General features: G+C 46.8%; 1 protein-coding gene across 2 annotated transcripts; it reads right to left on the bottom strand.

The window, feature by feature from the left end:
- Positions 1–682: 682 nt before the first annotated feature.
- On the bottom strand, positions 683–22,570 carry adcy6a (adenylate cyclase 6a). 2 transcript variants are annotated; one of them, XM_029833874.1, is made up of 24 exons: positions 22,432–22,570; positions 19,848–20,097; positions 18,825–19,758; positions 9,372–9,521; positions 8,311–8,432; positions 7,657–7,768; positions 7,455–7,582; positions 7,210–7,368; positions 6,987–7,128; positions 6,727–6,855; positions 6,621–6,649; positions 6,125–6,272; positions 5,916–6,013; positions 5,550–5,637; positions 5,355–5,471; positions 5,041–5,199; positions 4,761–4,936; positions 4,610–4,636; positions 4,496–4,525; positions 4,275–4,407; positions 3,882–4,145; positions 3,586–3,790; positions 3,374–3,498; positions 683–3,226 (listed from the first exon to the last, which is right to left on the bottom strand). In XM_029833874.1, exons 2-24 carry the CDS (start codon positions 19,865–19,867, stop codon positions 3,098–3,100), a joined length of 3,624 nt encoding a protein of 1,207 aa, XP_029689734.1. In that variant the 5' UTR covers positions 19,868–20,097; positions 22,432–22,570; the 3' UTR covers positions 683–3,097. The 2 variants fall into 2 exon arrangements, with proteins under 2 accessions (XP_029689734.1, XP_029689735.1); XM_029833875.1 differs by lacking the exon at positions 683–3,226 and having other exon boundaries at positions 3,387–3,525.
- Positions 22,571–24,547: the final 1,977 nt, after the last annotated feature.

Below are 24,547 nucleotides of genomic sequence, written 5' to 3'. Positions count from 1 at the left end.
TCTGCTTGGATTCCGGACAGGATTTGGTTCACACAAATTGTTTTCCCTTATAAATTTGTGAATCATCAGTCAAATAGTATATTAAACAGCCATTTAAGTAATGCACTGATAGACCAACAAAAACATACATATATATGTGAAATATCATGTTTAGATATTCAAATAATTTTTAGGATATTGTGACTATGTTAGTGTTGCTAAATATTTTACATTAAGGGTTCAAATAAATGCAAGGCCACAGTTTAAATGCAATGTGTTAATGGTTTTTTTTTTAAATGTCAAGAATTGTCACAAGTTCCCGCATCCGTAAACATAATGTCCCATACTAAAATGTGGGACTAAATTAAATAATGTCTGTACTATGACGCTATCTAGAGTACATTGTATAAATATCAATATTAATGGCTTAGGCCAAACTGGAAATGAAGTAGCACAAAATGGAACACATCAGAAAATACACCTGACTTAAATTTCTATCCACTTCAAGAGTATAAAACTGTAGTCTAACAACCATCTCTGAACCAAAGGCACCAGAATTACTGTGCGTACTGGATATTTTACCATAACTCACCTGTAGACGTCGCCAAATTGCACCTGGAGGTGGTTTAATTTATTTGCTTTGGTCTCTGAAGTTGAGAAACGAAGGGATTGTTAACACGTGAAGACAGAAACCAGACATTGATTTATTTTTTTACTTTATTTTTTTCTTCAAAGGGAAATGTTATTTTGCTCTTAGTCCTCGACGCCTCTTGCCCAACATTTGCAAAACACTCCCCTTTCGAGTCCTCCAACTCAGGGAGAATACAAATAAAACAAAAACAAGGAGGGAAGGATTCATCGGGCCTGAGCAGAACACTGTTTCAGTAGTATGAGGATGACCTTCCTCCCCTCTCCTGTCTCTCTCTCCCCCAACAACATCCCAAGGAGTTAACAATCAACACAAGTCTATGGACGGCAAATAAAAATAGAATACATACGATGCACATTTTTATAAACTCATGTCCATTCAAAAATTCTTCACTGATGAGTCGGCCATCATTGGTCACAGTTCGGGTGATAGTTGGTGACGTTTTACGCCCTCTGGTGTTCCCACCACCGCCAGGCCCCAACATCGTTGCACAGGAAGGGATCCGCAACACGTGGCTGCGCGAGCTGGCCTTGGTACGGACGTGATCAACTGTTGGCCGCCATGGTGGAGTGCGGCAGAGGAGCCTAATCCACAAAAAAATCAACAAAGAGAGGTGGAAAATCAGCCCTCGTCTGTCTCCCTCTCGTGACTGTTTGCTTCTGTCGTCAATATATTAACTTAAGGCAATCAAGGAGGCGCGCGGGGCGGAGTAGAGTCGTGAAAATATACACGTAGGCCTGTTACCTCAGCGGGGACGTGGCCTGTTAGTAGTGAGTTAGGGTGTTGGAGGAGGAGGTCACGTTAAAGTCTGACTGAGATTATCAATACTGCAGTAGTGGCATAAAATAAAATAAAAACAAGAGCACTGCGAGTGTGTGAGAGCTTGTTAAATGACCACAGCTATTGCGTTTGGAATACTATATCTTGGTAGATTTGGGTTGGCTGCAGTTGATCAGGTGGTACCAGCGAGCCTGAATTGACACAAAAGCGAGCGTGCTGGTCTTTGATCCTCGACGTCAGAATGGAATCGTCGTTAAAAGCGTCATAGTTAAAATAATGATAACCCTAATAATAACACTAAGAATATACAAATGATGGATACAGAAGTGTATGAAAAAAAAAAACCCACCCAATGCTTGAATGTCCCGAAAAAACCAAAACAGGGTACCACAGTCAGACATGCTTCAAAGCGGTTATGTTTGGCAAGAAAGCGGTTTCGTTGAATCGTAAAACCTCACAGTGAAAATAGTTTTGCCCCTTCAGGATTACAAAGCACAGTATTCAGTCAAAATCAATATATATATATATATTTCTTTCTTTAATCTATTTCTTCTTCATAGAAGAATCTGACTGTGTGGTACCGCTGCGCTGAAATCCAGGGTTCGACTGTCCCCTCCATCACGGCCGCTCCCTCATTTGTGCACCAAAAGAAAAAGAAAAAGAACCTCTGACAGGGAAGGAGCAGTCGCTTATAACACACTTCAAGATCCGAGGAACCGATCTGGCCCGAAATAAGGACGAAGAAGGCCGGAGCGACGCCTCGTCCTCAGAGAGCGGCCATAAAAAATATAGATTTCAAATATCACCTCCTAATAACATCCTTAGTCAAGTCTACTAGTTGAGGACTATATCATATTTAAGATTTAAAGTGATATTTTTGACAGACAAAAATAAATAAATTTTACATACTTTAAGAACCGGGCAGCGCTTCCTGCTGCCGTCGGGGAAGAAGATGCATAAAAAACAACAACAACAAAAAAGAAAAGCAAACAAACAGCGGTGATCGTTGCTGAGTTTAGCCAGAACATATCAAACATCTCTTGCCTTCGTTTTTTTGTAAATACTTTTAGTCTTTGGTCAATATTGTCCTCCTCAGTTTCTACATAGATTCATACACACACAAATATGCATGTACATACACACTTATAAACGTGTAATCAACTGGATATTTGTGCAGGTATGGAGTCACACTTTTTTCATAAAGGAACTTTTGCACAAAACATTGTTTAAAAATAAATAATTAATCCAAGAAATTAAATATGAGTACCTCTTTGTAGGTCACATGATACAAACAAACAAACAAACAAAATTACCTGGGGGGGGGGAAACAAGAGTTAAATAAAAAGTAGCCTTATGTACAGCGTTAATCTTCTTTTGACACAGGCTTAAAGGCGTTTTAAATAAACAGACTTTGCATTTTTCGAGAAGCCTGAGAGAGAGGCTAGACACGAGCAGAGCATTTCTCCTTCAACATATACGCGGGCCGCAGACGGCCGACAAACGCAAACGTTTTCCTCTCGTCAAGAACACGTTTCTTTACGTGAAGTCTTTAAAGTCTATTTTATCTCTTTGCTAGGGATTCAAGTGATGGCGTCTCCAGGCTTCAGCCCCTCGCTGGTACGGTGAGTCCATGCTCAGAGATGCCGTGCGCGCGGGGGAACATCCCGGCACCTGCCGTCGCTGCTGCTGCTAACTGTTGGGTGGCCCGTCGTTCAGGAAGTAGGTTGTCATTTCCCCTTTACCTTTGACCTTGACCACACCGCGGCACTCCAGGATGTAGCCTTTGTTTGCAAGCACCTGGTAGAGGTCCGTCGTCACCTGTGAGCACCGGTACATGGTTATATTCAACTGGGGTCTGTATGTAGCAGGGCAAATCTTTGCATCCAGTCAAAATAAAAAAAATAAAAATGCTCTTCTAATCTCTAAAGCTTTATCATTAACCATCAACAGTCGCTTGAACCCCACCTGTATGCGGTCAGGTACACCTGTGCTGTCCATCCGACTGGCCACATTAACGGTGTTTCCCCAGATGTCGTATTGAGGCTTGCGTGCACCGATGACCCCTGCTACCACAGGCCCGATGTTCAGACCTGTGCGCCAAGACAATCACACAGCCCCTGCATGAACAAAGCTGCCACTGTTCAGCTGAAAACACGGATTTTTGTGTTTGTCCTTACCTATTTTCATCTGGAAGTTGTTGAAGGAATGCTCGTTGATGTATTTCATCTGTTCTCTGAGTCTCATGGCGTAGTCGGCCAGGGCAGTAATGTGGGAACGACCCTCCTTATCGTAGGTGGAGTCATTGAGACCAGAGGCTGCCATGTAAGTGGAACCAATGGTCTTGATCTTCTCTAGCTGCCTGAACTTCTCCTCACTGATGATCTGAGGGCAGGTGGTGGTGACGTTCATCACAATGTCGTTCTTCTATTCGTGATGCTGCACACTGATTTTGGCAAAAATCTAGAGACTTTACCTCGTCAAAGTCGGCGATGATCTCGTTGAGCAGCCGGAGACACTCCACTCCCTCGTTGTTGGCTTCCAGCTCCACATAGAATTCAGAAAAATTGCTGATGGAGGCAAACATTACAGCCACACACTCACACGACTGGTAGTATAGTTCGTCATTGCGCCGCTCTCGCGCCAAGAAGTGAGCAGCTACATCTTTAGGCAGAATATTATGGAGGAGGCGACGGTTGTAGGCCTGCAGTTCCTCCATCTCTTCCTTCTCTTCTGTGGCCTGGGAATAAGGATTTTTTTGCAAGTTAACATCTGGGCAGGTCTGATGTGTGGAGAAACTGCAGCTGTCATGTCGTGTATTCGATGTTTATCTGGTTAAATAGCGCCCTCTTGTGGATATTTGCCGTACCTGTAATTTCCACAGGAAGTCGAGGCGTGCGGTTGATTCGACCTGCTGGGCGTGCAGGTATAGTGCCAGGACAAAAACTGTGAGGATCACTGGAGTCATGACCCTCAGGGACACTTTGGTCACGACAAATGGGCTGAAGTGGGATGATGGACACATCATGGGATTAAAGACAGATTGAGTTCATTCAGAGCCAATCGATCCTACAGGGGGTACAAGCTTACCACTGGTTTGTAGTTTCATTGAAACTGGACCTAAATGTAAGACAATAAATGCATGTTGAATACAATTCAACAAAATCATGGTAATTCAAGATTTTTAAAAAAGTAATATCTCACCATTGAGCACTAGTTTCATTTAAATCACTACAAAAGTTAAAATAAAAGTATATTATTAGGCAGGACAAACATAGCAATATACTTACAACATATGTAAAAATAATAATAATAAGTCCATATGAGTAAGTTTGAACATTTGTTTGGCTCTTACATGGCATTGGAGGTGACAAAGAGGTCCGCATTGTCCAACAGTGCTACTTGTGGCCACTCCACCAGCAGCAGGAAGCTGAACTGGATGAGCACCATGAGGGCCAGCTTCCCGATGCTGCTGATCTGCAGGAACACTGAGCAGGCCAGCAGCGTCAGCAGCACGCTGTAGCTGAAATACTGGCACGGACGAGACAGTGGCAACGTTAACCACAGCAGAGAGACACACGCAAATGTGACATTTGGTCTTTGAACGTTTAAGAGCTGTCATGAGAGGGACTCACCTCAGGGAAGGGGCAGGAGGGGCCTCGGTCGGGACAGATCTCTAGACCCCCCTCGACCGACACATTCAAACTGCGGATCAGACAGGGCGTCACCAGGCCTGCAGAGGTGTTCAGCTTCTCAGCAACGCACTGCGCCAAGCTCGTGGTGTCGCAGGCAAACTGGAGGCAAACAGACAGAACACAGATCTAATGTGACTTTGTTGGTTTTAATCTGCACTTTTCCCTGATGCCACTACTCTATAGTGCGTTGATTTATTTCCTAAAGACGCAACTAAATGTCTTTGACGCTCTGTTTCTGTGTGTCCATCACTGACCATGTTGACAAAGGCAGAGATGAAAACGAGGATGATGCTAAACACTCCGACCAGGGTGCTGTTGGTGCGAGACTGGACGATCTTCTTTGAAACCGTCTGCATGGCAGCCGGAAACAGCTTCAAAAGAGGAGCGGAGAATAATGAGCTGCGAACAATTCAGGTGTAGGTTCCCACGCGGCCACCGCGCACGTTTACCTTGATGCAGGAATATATGGCACAGATGAAGAGGATGTTGGCAAGGATGACGAAGATACTGATGTAGATTCCCAGCATGACCGGGGTGCTGCGGGAAATACAGGAATACGCTCACATTAACAATTTAGCGGCTTTTACAAATAATCTGCTCATTAAGACAAACCAGAATCAAAGAGAATACATCAAAGGCAAAAGTGGCTCTGTAGCAAAAAAAAAAAATGAAATAAAAAATCTATTATTCACTATTATTTCTGAGATATTCTAAAATATACTTAAGTGTCAAAAGTGCAATGAAACATTTATCACACGTGCAAATCATTCCGAATGATTGAGATTAGGTTCCGGCGCTGTGTGGCGAGTACTCACTGTGGGAAGATAACAATCTGTATGAATGATATGAAGCAGAATACCAGGAGAGTGCAGGCAACATAACCTCCAAAACGATCATCCACCTTCTTGGAATACTGAGACAGGAGAGAGCAGAGGAAGAGGGTCAGCAGCAGCTTCCTGCCTCCATATAATCAATTCGATTTGAGTCTGAGGCCCAGCGGATGGTCGCAGGTCTTTGCCTGAACCTTTTTCTCCAGGCTGGATGTCTGGAAGGTGAGCAGGAACTTCTTAACGTGGTCTTTTCTCAGCTGGTCGATGCTCCGGGCGTCGATGGCTCGCCCCAGAAACTCATCCACCTCGTCCTCGGGGTTCATGGCCTCCTGAACGCAACGGCTGAAGAAATAAGGAGGTCACAAAGAAAGCCAGGGCAGCACATTTAATTTAAATCTAAACAAAAGCATTTCTCATGGGTCTAATAAAAAAGAATGCATAAAAGGAAATAATCAGATCCCTGCTTTTATTTAAACAAAATCTGACATCGGCTGACCCCTCAGGGACCGTCTACAAATTGTCACTTACAAAATTTAAACATGAATAAATGTCCCTTTAGCAATAAGTCTTTTAATACTTGAAAATTTTAAACTTTTATTCCACCCATTCCCCTTACACGATTTCTAATATATGTTTTTCTAATACTTCTAACCATTTCAACACATTTAGGCACCAAAAGTCAGTACTCACTTGTCTTTACTAGAGGTCTCATCGATCCCCTGAAAAGACACAACAACATTAACCTGTGTATGTGTGTGTGTGTGTGTGTGTGTGTGTGTCTGTCTGTCTGTCTCACCATTTGTCTAAAGACTTTGGAATCTTTAGTCCTGGAGAAGCTTCTGTCGGGGACCCAGCGTGGGATCAAGCCCTCGTTAGAGTTAGCTCTCGTCCTCTGCATCTTCGCCATCATCGCCTTCTCCTCCTTCTGCTCAGAGGAATAAAACACGGAGGCTCCTCAGTTTAAGATGTCCAGGCTCCATTTACACATGTTCCTTCACCTTTGTCCCTCAGCATTGCAACATTTTGTGTCCGAATGTGCTGTTTCTGGGGACTGACCCGTTTCTGACTGCAGCCGAGGACCAGGAAGGTCTCGATGCTGTTCTCCTTCAGGTACGCGTTCCTCTCGCCTCCAAAACCCGGTTCCACCTCGTAGTCCCCATTAAGATACTCCAAAGTGGCTTTTGTGATGTGGATCCGCCTTAAAAGAAACAGAAAACACCCCATTTGGCACCAAACCTTCGCGTGAGATACATTTTTTCCTGTGCACAGACTCCCTCACCCTGCTTTGCCTCCTGCCTCCATGTGATTGGCCAGCGTGACGTCGTTTGACCACACATCAAACTGCCACTTCCTGAGTCCCAGCACGCCACAGTGCACACGTCCACTGTGAATACCCACTCGCATGTTAACATTGACCCCGGTGACCTCCCGCACCAGCCTGTAGACACACAGGAGAACCGTGTCTCCTCGACAGCAACAGACAAAACAAACACGGCGCATCGTGCAAACCCGAGTGGGACTCACGATATGGCCTCAATCATGTCAACGCCCATCTCCACGCAGCAGTGGGCGTGGTCGGCCCGTGGCTCCGGCAGTCCGGACACACAGTAATAACAATCACCCAAAATCTTAATACGCAGGCAGTGGTTTTCCTGGGAAGTAAAAGGAATCCAGGTGAAACGAAAGCACCCCGGGAGACACGGCGGACACTGCGCGTTCCCCTTACCGACGCCAACTTGTCAAAACGTGCAAAGAGCTCATTGAGTGTCATGACCAGCTCCTGAGCCGTGCACTGGGAGGCCAGGCTGGTGAAGCCCTCGATGTCGGCAAACAAAATGCTGAGAGAAAGACAGAGAAACACACCGTGAACCACCGGCGATCGATCATATTTTCACGCGATGCAGCAGCAACTGCGATCTGATCGAGTCTGCAGGTTTGACTGCCGAGGGAGATGCCATTGTGTGTGTGTGTGTGTGTGTGTGTGTGTTTGCTCAGTGCTGTAATTGAATGTGTGCAGAAGCTCTCCATCTTTTGGGATTATCTTATCTTGGCTGTTGATGATTAAGTATTCCCTCACTAGTGTTAATTAGCCAACACTGCCAAACCTCCTCTGCCTCTGAATGCGCGTGTGTGTGTGTGTGTTTATATTTATTTTTTTGATCATTTAGATGGCTTTTTTTTCTTTTTTTTTTTGCTTAAAATGTATTCATTATAACAGAACACAGCGCAAACTCTGTTGGCACGAGTCTGGAATTCCTGAAAAATGTTAATTTTAAGGTACTCGAGGATCTTTTCAACCGAAGTGATGATAAACTCTGAAACTGAGTTACCACTCCCTCAAATATTTGCTAAGAACAGAGCCTCATTAGTCTTGGCTGACCTGACATTGTCGTGTTTCTGGATGTAGATCTTGTGGAACATCATGTCTTCCTTCTTGGCGTTGATGTCGGCCTTCATCTCCATTGCGACGTGCCTTGGCAACACGGACAGCAACAGACGCTCCTGGAAGGCGCAGATATGCAGATTGTGTCAATGACAATGTTGCCATTTGGGCAGTGACAGACTGTTAGAAACCGAGAATGGTCCCTGTCATGCCAGTGACAAAAGAATCTGTTTATTATTGTTTAAAGCAGCAGAGGTAATGATCAGTTTCAGTAGATTCTCAACCATCGGATCAAAGCTGATCACGTGAACCCAGGAACTAGGTAGAACTGGCCCCACTGGTCTGTGTGGTAATGCCCCTTATTTAACTGGAAATATCAAAATATACAAATTATTTCATATAAATCTAGAACCAAAATGTTGGGGGGAAAAACAACCCAGTTTTAGTTTATTAACAGCATTAGAAGCATCTGCTTTAAGTAAAGCGCTCATCCTTTTCCTGCTCACAGGAACTGGTCGGAGCAATGGCGGCTTCCTAAGTAAACAGGAAGTAGGACAAAACATGCAGTTCCTTATTTTGCTGATTGTTCGGAGTCCCGAACAGGACAATATTCTGATAACCCACATTTGAAAATGGCCAACTTTGGAATAATCGTCCCTTTTCTTGATATCACGACTGAGCAATGTTTAGCATCACAATTTACTGTATAGAAATATAGCAGAGCACTGGTGGTAAAGACAAGGAGCCAGTAAAACCTGGTGAGTGACTGGTTTTAGTTGCGACAGGAGGCAAAATATGTGCTTGGAGAGTGTTATATTGAGGTCCATCCTATTATACCATCCTTTCTCTCTCACCTGTTCTTTACTGTCTCTCACCTGTCGCGTTGCCTCTCACCTGTGTCTCCTTGTGCCAGTCTGTCTCTCCTCTATATAACCTGTGTTATCCGGTTTGTGTGTTTCCATGTTCTCCACTGTTTAACTACTACAGATCCAAACTCTGTCCTGTGTTGCTCCTCTAGACCTTCCCATGCACCTGTGTGTGCCCGTGCGTGTGCACACCTGCTGTTGGTTCTCTCTCTGCAGGTGTAATCTGGCCTGGATGTATCCTCGGGTCTCCTGGAAGGCCTGTCTCTGGGACACCTCAGCAGGGTAGTGGGTACAGATTCCAATGATGTTGGTGCACAGGAAGATCAGGACATTAGCGCTCACCTGGAGAGAATAGAAGGTGATATTTATGCCACATATGGAGGGGAGGAGGTCTATTCCTGTGAGATTAGTGTTTGAATGATTTAAAATTAGACAGCGTTTCCAAAACGAATGTATTTCTTGTTGCAATTGCTTCCAAGAAAGACTTTACAGGGATGGAAAGTGGGATTAACCTTAAATCACTGGAAAATTGTTTGGCAGCAACAAGAGACAGCAGAGTTATGAGCATCATAAATTCTATGCATGAAAATCCATATATATAAATTGTGATCTTCTAAGGGTTTAATCACCACAACAGAGGACGATATGTTTAAATCTAGTCGGTGAAAACTGATAAAATCTTCAGTTTTTCATCCACTTCTTGATTAAATGACACCAGAGGAAAGTTGCTGATGGCCGAAAGACAGTTTCTCTGTGTGAGAACATGTAAAGCTACACAGACGTTCAGACTTAAAGCTCTGAAAATAAAAAAAGTAGGGGGTTGTTGTAATTTGGATCCTAACCACAAGATGCCGCCAGATTCGATACGCTTTGCTATAATTGTACATCTGCTATAAATATTGTAATGTTTTCCAAATATTCATTTTATCACAGTGAGTGATTACCCAAAGGAAAATCTATCTGAATGCTGCAGAATATGGAGGTTGTTAAAATTAATTGTTAAAAGAGGGTGGGGTTTTTTTTAAAACTACTTTTCAAGTATTTAAAGTAAACTACCAGCGTGCAGAGGAGCATGAATGAAAATGGGTGGAGTAATGACAACAGAAATGGAAAGTAAATGTTCCCTGAGGGCACAGAGTTTACAGATTATCATATAGACACGGGAATAGAAGCAGATGGGTAATGGAAGTGCAGTTTAAAGTGAAAGCAAACAAGGGGCGGTGCGGTTAAAAATAGACCAGCAGCATAATGGACAGCATGGACGAACCGTAAGACTGACAAGCGTTTTGGAGAAAAAGGGAAGAAGGTGTGTGTTGTGAAGAGGGAGAGGGGGGGGGGGGGGGGGGGAGCTAAAACGGGAGAAATGTGGAGGTAAAGTAAGACAGATGTGGGCCGGAGTGACATTAGGCAGATGGCTCGGAGCGCTCGGCTCTGTTTACATTTACTCTCCCTGATCAAGCAAAAACAGCCAGGAGACAAAAGACGTCCCTGCAGCACGATCCGTCCCTGCAGGTGGACGCCCCCACCCGCCAACATGTGTCTCGTCTGCACATGCGATTAGCATTGGCTACCGTAAGCATTTGTCTGCCGGGCCAGGCTTGACGCGCGGGCCACGCGTGGCGCGTCTGCGCCGAGAGGCCGCCAGCTAATTGCTTGCTTTTCTCAAGAGGGTAAAGGATTGTGGGTTTGCAGAGTACACATCGAGGGCCTGTGTTTGCGCGACTGCACTCCGTCTTTACCTGCTACCTGCGCACGCCATCACGCCCCCACCGCACGGCCACCGCACCTGCTCCCGCTCCGCGCAACAACACTTTTGTTTACCCCGAACTCGTCGCTCATCCGGCTGGTGCCATTAAAAATCTTGGCCCACACGTCCAGGGTTGCGCTCATAAACCTGGGGACGTTACGTCATTGGAAAATTACATGCTTGTTTTTTTTCTTGGGTCTTTTTTTTTTTTTTTTTCGTCCAGAAAAAGCAATCGTCATTTTCCCTGGGCCGATGCGGTGACCAGTATGCGGAGGGGACCTCTGCGTAATCTCTGGATATCAAAATGGTGTTACATAAGAGCCGCTCTGATCCGGGCAGGACTGGCAAAACACACAAAAACTGGATATTCAGCACAACATATTCCCACTAAACCTCCGACATCGGATGACAACGTCAAACATCGCACTTCATTGCTTCTGATTCCAAGCTTTCAATCTTGTTTCTTCTATATTCATGTTAAAGAGATTGGATGGTGGTAATCGGTTATTATCTGCAACGGCCTTTAAAGCACCAGGTAGCCTTAACACGATGGTTCTAAATGCTCATAAATAAGGAAAAATCCACCCAAAATCTGAAAATAAAGTAAAGTTAAAACTCTAAACCAAACAGCGCCCCAACATCATTGGGCCAATTAATGCTACATCTGTTTAAAACCTTCACGATCACAGATCATGTTAGATAAGTGTTCCAGGGCCTAATGGTGCTAATGGAACATTCAGTAACATTATTTATAGGTTTTTTGCTTCTTTATGATGGATTTCGCACAGCGGCCAACTACATTAGCAGGAAGTCAGCGGTCCTGTCAGTGAGCGAATAAACATTGACTTTTAAGGCCATCGGGACATGTTTCAAGCTGGAAAAGAGGGTTTGAGAGCGAGTGTGTGACGGAGAGCAAACGTGGACATATGTGGTGTTTCACGGCGCCTGACGGGTTGTTTTGAGGCGTAAAGAATCCAAATTCAAAACGAACAACAACAGTGGTCCATGGTTTTTTTCCACTGAATTTTACCAGGACAGGAAAAGGTGACCTGACCCACCTTTAATCTCCCCCCGCCCCTCATTTTACCTTAACGACACTCTGCAAACACTGATCACAGGTGTGTGTGTGTGTGTGTGTGTGTGTGTGTTTAACATAAATGCAAGTACAAAAATGCAGGTGTTGTTTGCATGAATTATCTTGACTGCCTCTGCATAATGCTGCACATTCTGCAGCCAGCTGTCAAACCGTCGCTCCGGCGGTTGTTTTGCTGAAGAGTTTCTTTCTGAGTGTGCGTGCACACGTGCACGCGTGTGCTTCTCCTTGGGCTCGAGAAAGGTTCTGCTTAGCGTTGGCCTGAGACTCACACCCACGGAGGCTGTGAATTATCAGCGATGGCAGCGCGGCTCTCACTTAGCAGCTATCACCCACATTCCACAGCTTCCCTCCAAAGGCCTGTGGGCCCCCACCCAAGTTCAGGGAAGGTGCAGCGTGTGGACCAGCTGAGGAGGAGTTGCCAGTGGGCGTAAGGGTGGCCCGGTGAGTTTATTTTCCAGCTTCATACACCAACACACACGCACGCACGCGCCCCGCTCATTAACATATTTCCATGCAATGTGGGCGTTACGGACGTGCATTTCTTTGATTTCTTCTTGAGGAGCAAGAAATGAAATGAAAAGGAAGATGTCCATGGTGAGCTCTTGGGGTCTTCGCAGACATGTACATTGGATTATGTGGGGTCGAGGTAATAGCCCCTGTCAATTTGTTCCACCCTTTTTCTATTAGCCCCTGTTACAAAGCCTTAAAAACAGCAGAGCCGCTGTGTTTGGTTGGTTTCAGACCAAACCGCCCGTAATTAACAAGTCCGTTCAGCTCCCCTCAAATTTAAATGAAATTTAAAATAAATGATTTCAAGCCCTCTTTGACACCTCGGGTCAATAGAAGAGGATCTCGTGCTGACATTGAAGGGAAGTAACGTTCAGCTGGTCAGCGGAAAACAGGAGACTGGCTTTAAAAGACCTTTTCCCAGAGGGGGCAGTGACTGATGGGATATTGCAGTTGAATCAGGGCCAACGAGAGTGCAAGTCGGAGCTCATCAGCCTTTGAGGAGCATCTGGAACTCCTTAGAGCATCTGTGTTAGATCAGGCTGTGTAAAACCCACTCTTGCACCTCAAACACAATAGTCCAGCCTCAGAACGAGAGCCCGATCTGTAGATTTTAGCCCTTATCGTTCCCAGAGAGCATCCACTATTTATTTCCATATTCTTTCATTACATGTATTACTCCCACCTCCTCTGCATTGCAATCACTCTGCATGTGTGTGTGTGTGTGTGTGTGTGTGTGTGTGTGTGTGTGTGTGGTGCCAAGCAGCTGCTGTGTCTGTGTACTCAGCCTGAGCCTCGTGTCTACACAGAATTCGCGCTGCCCTTATCTGAAATGACCAGAACCACATCAGGAGATAACGACTCAGGCCGCTCCTGTCTCGCTGCTCCCCCACACACCCGGGTGGGCTCTACAGGAGGCCTAACGGAGGGAAACTACAGTCGTGCTTACCTGTGCAGCACCGGAACGACTTTCCTGAAAAAGTACTTTAAGCTCAGAGGAAGAAAGAAGCGCCACGGCCCAGCAAAGCCGGTCGACTGCTGTCAGCAGGATGCGGTTTTGTCAATTTCCCTGTGGTGATTACGTTTTCATCACCTTCATCACTTCCGTCACCTCTGAAGGTGGATCAACGCTTCCCGTCACACTATGAAAACATCCAGGGGGTGTTCCCATTCACCCAGTACCCACAGCCCGCCACCAGAGGGCGCACGTGTCACCGATCAATCCACCCTCTGTGATTGTCAGTAACGTCAATCGGGAACAGGAAAGCACGATTCGTCAACAATTGGGAAAATTTGGCCGGTTTTCATCTCGAAAAGTGCTCGACCATCAACGCCAGTCAGGACCAAACTCTGATTTTTAACATTCATTATTTCCCTCTTAGCGAAGCTCTTTGAAGCCTGCGTTGGTTCCCTTATAACGCTTTCTGTCCAACACAGAACGTTAATATTCCCGTCCCGACGCAGGAAAGAAAAACGTGACAGAAAACACAGCCTCCTTAACTGTTACCACATCTGGATGCATCAGGAAATGCACTTCTTCACATGGAAAGCATCTGACGAAGGACAGCCCGCACGCACTACTTTAAAAAAAAAAGAAGGAAAGCGTGACACTGAAGGTTGACATGGAAACTTTCCACAACAGTGCTGGGATGTGATTGACCTTGTTGGGTCCTGAATCACATCAACAGTCAAAAGTTTACAGGGAAAGAAATTTACAGTCTGAGAGTACACTGAGAGGCTCCAACACAGAAATTAGGGAGACGATAAAACATCTGGATTCCTTTTTTTTTGGTCCACTAATTTGGCCTGATAATGGACAGATTTTCCCGAAGATGTCATCTTTTAATCTATGCAGGAAGTCGTGGATTTTAAGTGTATATACGGACAAATGGTGAGCCTAAACAAACGCTGGAGGGATGAGATGAGACACCTTAGAATAAAGCAGAAATTGCACGGGATTTAATTTAAAACAGGAAACAAGGCAAGTATATTTCTGTTAGCGTCATTTATCACGTTATTCACAGACTTTGCTGGGAAAAAAACTGCTTGAAAATCACACTAATAATTTGTAAACATGCTGTCAAGTAACCCTGGTAATATGAAACCAGTCCATCTGATCACAATGGCCCCACGCTTTTTTTTTCTCACGTTTCTGTAAACATGACAGCAGACGCGGTGGGGGTTTCAACACGGGAAATAGATACCCCCCACACACACACACACACGCGCGCACACACACGTTCACACACACTTCTGTTGGCAACCAGGAAAGTGTGACTACTGTGGAGAGAATAGTCACACTGGTGCTGGCGTTCCAAAAGTGTTCCTATTTAAAGAACCAAATCCGAATTTTAAAAAAAATGAAAACCCTTTTCGCATATGCTTTTATTTGGGAACACATGGGACCCCCGCGAGGACACGAGACGTGTCCGCGTGCGGTGCCGTGCAACAGGTTCAAGGACAACTGAGATTAGAAAAGGAGCCTCTTGGCAACTTTAAGATCTGAACACACGTTGCACGTCTCCGTGTTACTGGTGCATCGGTCACAGCACGCTAACCAAAACAATCTTTCCCCACAGGGTGACCTGTTTTCTGCTGTTGCCATGGTTCATTATGAACAACGTGGGGGGGACAACAGCAACCTTTCATAATCTGAGGATACCAGGTCAACTTTGACCTTCCCCCCCTCGCTATTTTCTACTCTTAAACAGCTGTTACCTGAGAGACCAACAGCAACAAGCTGAAATGGGCCTCAGCTGCTTGAGTTGTAGCTGTTTCCATGGCAACCCCTGGACCAACCGAACCCAAGCGCTGAGGGAGACGCTTAGCGATGCTGTTTATTCCTTGTCCTTCTCAGAAGTGATGCGAGACTGATTTTCCAGCACTCTGATGGTGGTATCCGGGATTGCGTGAGCATGTGTGTGTGTGTGTGTGTGTGTGTGTGAGTGTGTGAGTGAGTGAGTGAGTGTGACGAGGATTTCATCAGTCAGCACCCGTCCTGGTCATGTGAAATGTCTCCAGCCGCTGTCACGTTAGGCCCACAAATTATTTATCAAGCCGTCTGTGGAGGGACTGCGCGTGATGAATATCGGGTTCTCCTCCCATCACGCCGCCTGAACGCCTCCTTCGCTCCGGCGAGGGGCTTCGCGCAGGACGCCATCACATGCTGAATCTTCCCGCGCCAAGATTCCATCTTAATTCACTGCCTATTCCAGCCACCGCCAAACAGCTGACACACTCAATGAGGCGTGAGATTTTCTCCGATTCAAATGCATTTGCCGACAAACATCAACTACAGGACTGGCAGGAAGGAGGAAGAGGAGTCGTTTGTTTCTACCTGAAGAGGGTATTTAAGCTCTTTCTCCCTTTTCTAATCCGCTATATATAAAAACAAACGCGGAGGAGGCCTGGAACCGACCGACGGCGGACCGCCATGATGTTTAACGGGCTTTTCTTAGCTCCAACCTCTGGCTGTGTGTGTTGAAGACGGGTTAAGAGACGTTTTATTGACAGGAAAAAGATAAAGCACTGCAGCAGAGCAGCCAGGTAGAGTTACACGAAAAACGCGCAGAGAAAAGGGGGTTAGAGCGACCTGCACGTCCCTCTGACGCAGACTCTGATAAGACTGTTCTGTTTGACGCAACAGTTGGCAAAAAAAAAACGCAGAGGGCCTGGTATTTTTAGGATCCAGCCTTTTGACCTCAGCAACATTTACAGGGGGAAAAAAAGTGGGGAGACTCTCACACTTCCTGTTCTGGACTTTAACTTTTTTATTTAGATCAAGATAAAAATTATGGAAGATAATCTGAGCCAGATTGTTTTAATTCTCTGAGGTTTTTTTTCTTTTTCACATATCACCACAATCCTCTTCAAAGGCTAATGTGCAGTTTATCAGGACAGAAGTTGACTAAGACAAATATTTATTTCCATTTCCATTAAAAGGCTGTGAGTCAAATATGTATTGACTTGCACAGGAATAAATTAACTCCAAATGTGGGTTTAGGGTACTTTTTACAAGTTAGCCGCTACGTTGCTGTATACACTTGAAACACATAAAATCTAAAAACTTGACAATAAAGAGTAAAATTTGCTGGATGCAGATCTGATTTCAAATGTTAGATTCAAACACTGGCTGGATCAGTCGATTTGAGAGGTCACATGAGGCGTGCACATGTGTACATACTGGGCTTTAACTAATTCTGTGAGGATCACACACACACACACACACACACACACCTCTTTGTATTCATATCTCTGCGAGTACTTTTATAGACAATACATTGCCCAGTTCCTTACCCTAACCACCCAAAACAATCACCCCACCCCCACAACTCTAACCTAAACCCAAGTCTGACTCCAACCTTAAAACCATGTCTTAACCCTCAAACACCCCATTGAAGTTGTGGGGACCAGCCAAAAGTGGGCCCACTTTGCATAAATGTCCCCACTTTGCAACTAGGATGAGTATGTTGGTACTCAAAATGTACCAAACACAAGGACACACATCCATACACACAGTGAAGCGTGCGTGAATGTCCCAGTCTGTATTTAAGTGCATCAGCCTCACCACAAACTTAATTATGAGAGCACTAATGTGCGTGCTGAGGTGGATTTCAAGCCTAAATACCATTGTAATTGCGTAGATCTTCAAAGCGGAGCGAAGTACAGACGCTCGCCTCTCTACTGTACCCAGCTGCAAAAACAGGCATTCCAGCCGACAGCAATCGCAGAGGAAACAAGCAGATGGACTGCACGTGCGCGGGAAAGGTTTGAAGGGAATTCAGAGACGCTCACGAAACCCTTCTAATGCAGCAAGAGAGACCGCGGGAGCCTTTGATCACGTCCTCCGACAACGACACAGAGCAGAAACGGGAAAAACAGAAACATTAACACCAAATATCGTCTTTGACACGTCGGAGGAAAATGAGCTTTGCGAGCGTTTGATGAGCCGCGTACCTGCGTGGGCAGATCGTTGGTGCCGCCCTCAGTGACCCCTGACCCTTTGTGTCTGTTTGAGGGCAGATTTGGGGGTTAAACCCGTGTTGCATGGGGCAACCACCCTGGATAACTATGAACCATGAAGTTAATTTCTTCAATGTATGGAGATTATGAATCCTCCTCACTGATCTCAGCCCCAACAACGTTATTCCACAGCAACACGGAAGAGAAACAAAGAAGATCTGCTCTCACTCCACCTGCAGCTCCATCCTCACCTGTTGAAACCCAGTTTGGTTAATGAGTTATCGGAGAAAAAGGGGAAATAGCTGCACACGGGAGAGACGTGTTGATTGATGACACGGTTTTACTGTGTCACACGCATCGGGGACGACCTTAGGAATTGGCCGGCATGTCGATCTCATGACGTCCGTTCGCTTAACGACGGCAAACAATGTGGGCGATTGTGATGGATTGGGTTATTTTATAGTAGGTGCGACGCGTACGGCCGCTCCCCCGAGTTCTCACCAGTCCCAAACTCGGGCCTGCGCTGCAGCAGTTGATGCAAGATAAATAATGAGCTGTTTTCTAAGAAAAAATATTGACACGTGAGAGGATGCAGAGCTCAGACTTCAGTATATCCACCTATTGTTGTCACCGTGTGGCCTGCATGTTACTTTTTCCATAACGTTTCCCCCGGACACGTGTTTTGCCAAACAGCACAGAGGAGGGGGGATAAAACAAGCACAAGGCAGGCGGCAATCTGCCCCCCTCCCCCCCCCCCCACTTCAATTCCACCACCACCAACACCAACCCCCCCTCTGCCTCGCCCTCCCCACCCCGCCCTGACAGGAAACCACAAAGGGCAGAGTGTGTGAGAGCAGAGTGACCAGAGTGACACAGCGTCACATCACGGTGCTCTCCGACTGTCACACAGCGGCGCGCGCTCCCACGCGGAGCCGTTCAGCCGGGGCGGATCACTCGGGCCGCTGACCTTCAGAGCGCCCCTCGGTCCTTGGCGCGACCTAATAACAACTCACAAGAGCGCCGGACACCCGTGAGGAAACCCAGAAGGATAATGACATAACCCTGACATAAATGTCTCAGGGTTGTGACAACTGCCTGATTGCCACCGCAGTAAATCAATTAATAGCTTTGTCTGAGCATTAATTCAACAGATTTATTGATTTCTTTCAAGTGCAAAGGTTTCTGCGTCTGACTGGCTGCTAAGGAAGGAGCCTTGACTCGCTGCGTCATGTTTCTTTTCCCTGCGTATTTTCAAATTCAGAAGATCGGCTTCGCACACAGACAGAAACCAGGCCGGCGTCGCTTCGGGACAGAGACTTCGGATATTTCTTACCTGTTTCCACAAGAACTCATCTTCCTGGTTGATCTGCCAGGTGGTGACCACATGTATGACGGACAGCACGGCTCCGCTCAGCACCGCCGCTCTCATCCTCACGGGCAGCAGAGTGTAGATGATGTAGATGAAGAACACGGACCACCAGATTCCCTCTGAGGCGCTCCTGGGCGCCACCATCAGCACCCCAAACACCTGCACCGACACCAAGACTCCGATCACCAGGTAACTGACCATCCACATGTAGTCCTGGTGGAAGCCATTGCGGTTGCACACCACCATGAGAGCCATGAACAGCGCCATGGCTACCGACAGGGCTGAGGAATAGGCCACGTGAGGGGCAGCGTGGACACAGTGGAAGGTCAACATGATGCCGCACACTATCACCAGTACCCCCATCAGCATGGTCAGCGAGCTCTGGTTCAACCTAAAGAAGTAGCGCTGGTACAGGCGCTCCAGTTTGCGGGACTGGAATTTTTTGGACTGGAACACCTGCACCACCCTGAGCCAGCAGTCTGCAGCCGTCACCACTCCGGCCGCGCCGTTGGGACCCTCGTCGCCCATGTCCCCGCTCCCGCCGTTGCACCCCCCCTTCCGCCCTTTAAGATCCCCGTCTTCGAAGCCCAGGTCGACCGACTTCAGCCCCACCCCTTCCCCGAGAGCCCCGCCCCTTTTGCCGTAGTGGTCCTCTTGCCATCCGCATCGAACTCCAAAGTTGCCCCCGCCCCCCATGGCCCCTGTCACCCCTCCGCGGTGGTGCTGATGGAGGGGGGCTCCAGAGGGGGGCTCCATAGCATCTGGGTCCCGCAGGCAGCTCATGTAACGTGGGTTGCAGAGAGATGAGCCTCCCTTCCGTTTCTTGCCATTGCGCTCCCCCCAGGCGGTCTTTCGGTCATCCACTCTGGCGACTAGGAAACCACTGAACCAGGACATTCTGTGTGAGCAGAGACAGCGAGTCAAGGAACACACTGAGGCAGCAGCTCCTGGACTCCTGGAACCTGGACTCCCCAGTCTTTCACTTACCTGTTGGGGTTCTGGTACATGACCCAGCCCGTTCCCTCACAGCCGGACCACTCATTTATCCCTGTGGACCAACTTTAGGTGAAAAGCGGAGGAGTTCGGAGATGCCACGGCTGGGAGGGAGGGAGGGAGGGGGACACTGGACGGCGTGATGAAGCCCGGGGTTACTTCGCAGAGTTCCAGACGCTTGTGAGACCAGAGTTGAGGGGAAGTTCAGTCTCTGCTCCCGGATCTATCTCCACGGCTTCTGGGTCTGCAGGGGAAAAGGAAAGAGTGCGCATTTGACAAGAACGTTCCCTTTTCCTGCAGCTTCAGACTCATGATTCCCCATTTGAAACATAAGCATTCCCCATCCGTGCTTTCAGCATTAAGGAGGACTGGCAGAATTTGACCTCCTGCAAACCCCCCAACGACACCGCGCCAGATACAGTTGGGCTGAAGCCCCGTTTATGATAGCGGTCAAAGATAAAGAACCAGTAATAAATACAGATAAATGCCAGCGGACACCAGGACACTGTCAGGACAGATATCTGGACGCTAACTGGAGATGCAGCATGAAGAGGTCTGCGAGGCCTGCAGCGCTGAAGAGAGGGATGTTTACGAACCGCCAGGAAATGGAGCTAACAGTATAGAGCATATATCAGTCATGCAGCTAATGACATCAGCCGGGTTGGAAATGTATATGCCCCGCCAGCACCGGAGATGGCTCATTTCATCCAAATCTGCCGTTTAGCTCCAGCTTAGGCTGAAAGGTGTGTGATCAGAGAGCAGCGAACCCCATCCTCCTACTTTCCATGCAGTTTAATCACGTTTTTATTATTCTGTTAAGTTTTTATTTTTATTTTTTTTACTCCGCTGTGTCTGTGCAGCATATAGTCATCACACTGTGGGGGGATTTGTCCCTACGGTCAAAAAACACCACTTCTTTTTTTTTTTTAATAATGATGCCAAATTTGTGAGCACTTAAGCTACATTTACCCGCGCTAACTTGTTTGTAGTTAATGAGATTAGAAGCTTCCGTCCCTGCTGCCAGCTGATCTTAACGGGGCCTGCAGACAGACGCACAAAAAGAGCGCTGCCGCTTCTGCCTCCACCTGGACCGGCATTTCCACCAGGGGGACGCGCCGTGTCGTCGAAGCAAAAATAGAATTTCCTCACTACGTCCTCGACTGCATGCGCCTCCTCTGGCACAGAAGCGCCCGGGCCATATACCCCCCTCCTCAAAGGCAGCGGGATTGACTCGATTCAAGGAGAAGCAGACGGCCCCCTCTCCCTGCCCTCTCCTCTCCCTCCTCCCCCCCCCCCCCCCCCCAGCCTCTCCGGATGCGTCCCTCACTCCCCCCTGCACAAGGTCGACCAGCTTGTACCCATTTGCAAACGTCGCGGTGCTTCTGCCAGCCGCTTGGTGCGCGTTCGTACGGTGCTCGGCCCGTACTCCGGTTCCCCCCATTAGCGTTAGGCGAGGGGAGGGGTCGCGGAGAAGGGAAAGCGGGGGGTTGGGGGGGGGGGGGTGACTCAATATTCCTCGGGGACATTTTCAACTGGACGGCCACTACGGTGTTACAGCCAGAAAAGGCGAGAACAGACTCATTCATTGCGGGCTTGTTCCAGTTAGACAAGATATGCGCGCGTCTGTTTCTCTCCATCTGCGGTTCACTTGTCATCTCGATCCGAAAATAGAACGAGAGACTTGGGGAAAACCGGAGGCTGACTGTGCAACGCTGCGAATGTGCTTTTTTTTTTTCTGTCTTATTTCCTGTTATCATCATGAGCAGATGAGGCGGCTGCCATTCGGCGTGTCAATGCCACGCACAGGCGGGCAGGCAGGCCGTGCGTGAGGGCCCGCATTTGAACAGCGTAGGCTCCTTGTTACATAACACTGTGGCCTGTGTGACAAGCATAGCGGGGACCAGGAAAGCCATTCGCGACCGGCAGTCCGAGTGAAGGCGCAAACACGCCTCTGTGCGCGATTTGTTTTCATGCAAATGCGCCTCAGTCTGCATCAGCGCGATAAAACGGCTCCTGGGAGCGACGCACTGGCCAACACGAGTGTTGTGCAAATAAACAGACATAAACGCGTTATAGTGCTGCTGCGCATTCCTCAGCATCAGCCCGCGGATGGAGGACTAGCAGCGGAGAGGCGCATCGTGCACGGAGCCCATGTGTGCGTGTGGAGGCTGCTGAAGTCCAAAGTTGCCTGAAATTCACGTCCTGGCGCGGATCACGCCTGGCTCACCGGGGCTGCATCAAGAGCCGTAAATGGGATCGGGCTCGTTTGTTTGTTTATTTATTTATTTATTAAGCCCTCGCAGAAATGTTGTTATTGGCCGCCCGTGTTTGACATGTACTGACCGCGTATCCAGTGCGCGAGCAGGCCTTCGAGCAACTGTCGGCAGCCCTGTCATCACGCCGGATGAAACGGCGAACCGGCGGGTAAGTGACGGAGGAATTCACGGTTCGGTGCAACCGCGTCCGAGGCGTTCGTGTGACGGGGGACACATAATATATGTCGGCCTGCGGTGTGCAGCAGCAGCGGCAGCGGCGGCGGCGGCGGCGGCTGCAGCGGTAACAGACGGAGAGGACTCACCGTGATCATCTCCCGTTTCTGTTTCCCGACAGGAGCGCGGCAGACAATCTGATCCGGTGGTCTCGTCGGTCCGAGTGTCCGGGGAGGAGGACCATTGGTAGGCGAGCTGTCCGAGGATGGTGCGGTTAAATTGGTCACTCAGCGCTGGATCTCCTCCTGCCGTCTTCTCGCTCCACTCCCTTTCCTCTCCTCCCCCTGACCCTCTCGGCTCCAAGCGCCCTGTTAAGGCATTATTGGGTGCACAAGCGGTAACTTCCGCTGGGGTTTTTCAAAACAAGAGCACTGTAAACTTGACGTAAATACCGGAGTGACGTTGAGGTTTCATTGCTGAACATAGCGGTTTACCTTCATCCTGTTTTACCTTTGTGTGTTTGTTTCAAATGGTTGATTTCAAGGGTTGGATTAGAAATATATACAAAAAAATTAAAACTTATTACAACTGTTTAATAAAAACACTTGAAGGGTTTGTTGTATTTCTTTTAGCTATGCTCTTATAATAATTAATGTTGAAACAAGAGCTTGTATTCCTTTTCATAGAAAAAAAACTAAATAACCTGTTATATCTATTTTGGAGTTAATACACATTTAGTGAAAATTATTATTTTAGTTAATTTGAGGCCATAATTTTGTACCATATGACTAATGGTGGCCTTAAGTTCGATCTAAGGCCACCAAATATTTAACAGATCAACATTGAGTGACGCAGAAAGGTGTGAAAAATGTGGAGAAATTCACTCGAGGTTTTCTAGGGAATAAACTGAGATGCTATTCGGAAGAAGAAAACAGCAAAAAAAAGGCAGGTAGTTTATGTTTCTTACACATTTGAAATTTGTGAGAGGGTATTACGATAACAACTTGTATTGAATACATTGTGCCTAAAGCGCTCTCGCTCAACGACGTCCTAATTTTATTTCTGAACTCACATTAGGAGTTTCCGGTGCTGTTGGGTCTAATTTGGGGGTCTTGATGCCGTCCAGACGCGCCGTTGCTCTCGCTGCTCTCCCGTTCCCACATTCAGGGACTTGCGCGCCCTCTAGCGGCGACGTTTGAGACCGGTCGGTCGAACATCAGCGGGGAACCTCTCAAGTCTGCAAAATAATTAGTTATAACTACAGATGATAACACTGACAAACAGATGTCATCATAAAACAACAGCTTATGGTATGTAGTTGTTAATGTGTGATTTGCTGCCGAATCAAAATGAATGGAAATTATGTTACATATTCCATTTTAACCTACACAACACTAAATTTAATTTGTCCTATATAGACATCTACCAACTTTTTCTGTCCAGTTAAGATTGAAACAAAACCAGTAAGGTTAGCACTGCAAGCACATTTGATCCATTACTTCAATCTGAGCTCATTTGGAAGTATTTATTTTTCTATTTTTACAACCAGATCACTGTTTAGAATGCTTGCATCAGCAGCCAGCTAAAGATGTTTGTAGTAAGTCCAAGTATTAAAAACCACCCAGATTAAAACTGGGACCTACTGAAAGTGGATCAGAAAACCTGAAAACGGTCTGTTAAAAAAAAAAGTCTAATAATACACTTTAGACGCAGCTAAAGTAACAATTACTGTCTGGATTTTACCAGGAGACGCGTGAAATGTTAAAAATAAAAATAGATTTAAGAGTCAAACATTATATTTGACCTGACAAAATAATGAACAAGTGATGTAGAGGAAACAGAAGCTATCAGTTGAGGAGAGCTGGTTACAAGAGACGAGTGAAAAATATAGAAGCAAGAAATGTAGCATAAAAACACCTGTTGCATCACTAAGTTAAACCTTTATGTTCATATCAGCCTCCCGCGTCCTGATGGCTTTTAAAAAACTTAAATTCTCAGTTTGAATGACTGGTGTCAGTGCAGCCTGGTTTAATCAGGCAGCAAAACACTGAAAGTTGAGGGACAAACCTTCTATTATCTCAAAAGTCTGCACAATTTGGTGCTTTTACCTCATCAGGAGGACATCCTGAGCGTCCTAAGAGGGGCCGAAGCTCATCTCTGCTAACTGCCATAAATAAACAAGAGTTGACACAAACAAGACCAAAGATCAATTTACTGGGTAGATTCATGAAAGGAACATTAAAGATAACGCTGTGCTGGAGTTGC

Source organism: Takifugu rubripes, chromosome 3 (genome assembly GCF_901000725.2).
Source record: "Takifugu rubripes chromosome 3, fTakRub1.2, whole genome shotgun sequence".
Lineage (NCBI taxonomy): Eukaryota > Metazoa > Chordata > Actinopteri > Tetraodontiformes > Tetraodontidae > Takifugu > Takifugu rubripes.
The sequence above is the reverse complement of the archived record's forward strand: the minus strand, read 5'-3'. Positions and strand labels throughout refer to the sequence as shown.

Bases quoted from the DNA above. Each gene is read 5' to 3' on its own strand.
- adcy6a (XM_029833874.1), bottom strand. From the start codon at position 19,867: ATGTACCAGAACCCCAACAG. The intron at 19,759-19,847 runs GTAAGTGAAAGA...CTGCTCACACAG, and splicing joins ATGTACCAGAACCCCAACAG to AATGTCCTGGTTCAGTGGTT. The intron at 6,273-6,620 runs GTGAGTACTGAC...TTATTTCTTCAG, and splicing joins GAGACCTCTAGTAAAGACAA to CCGTTGCGTTCAGGAGGCCA.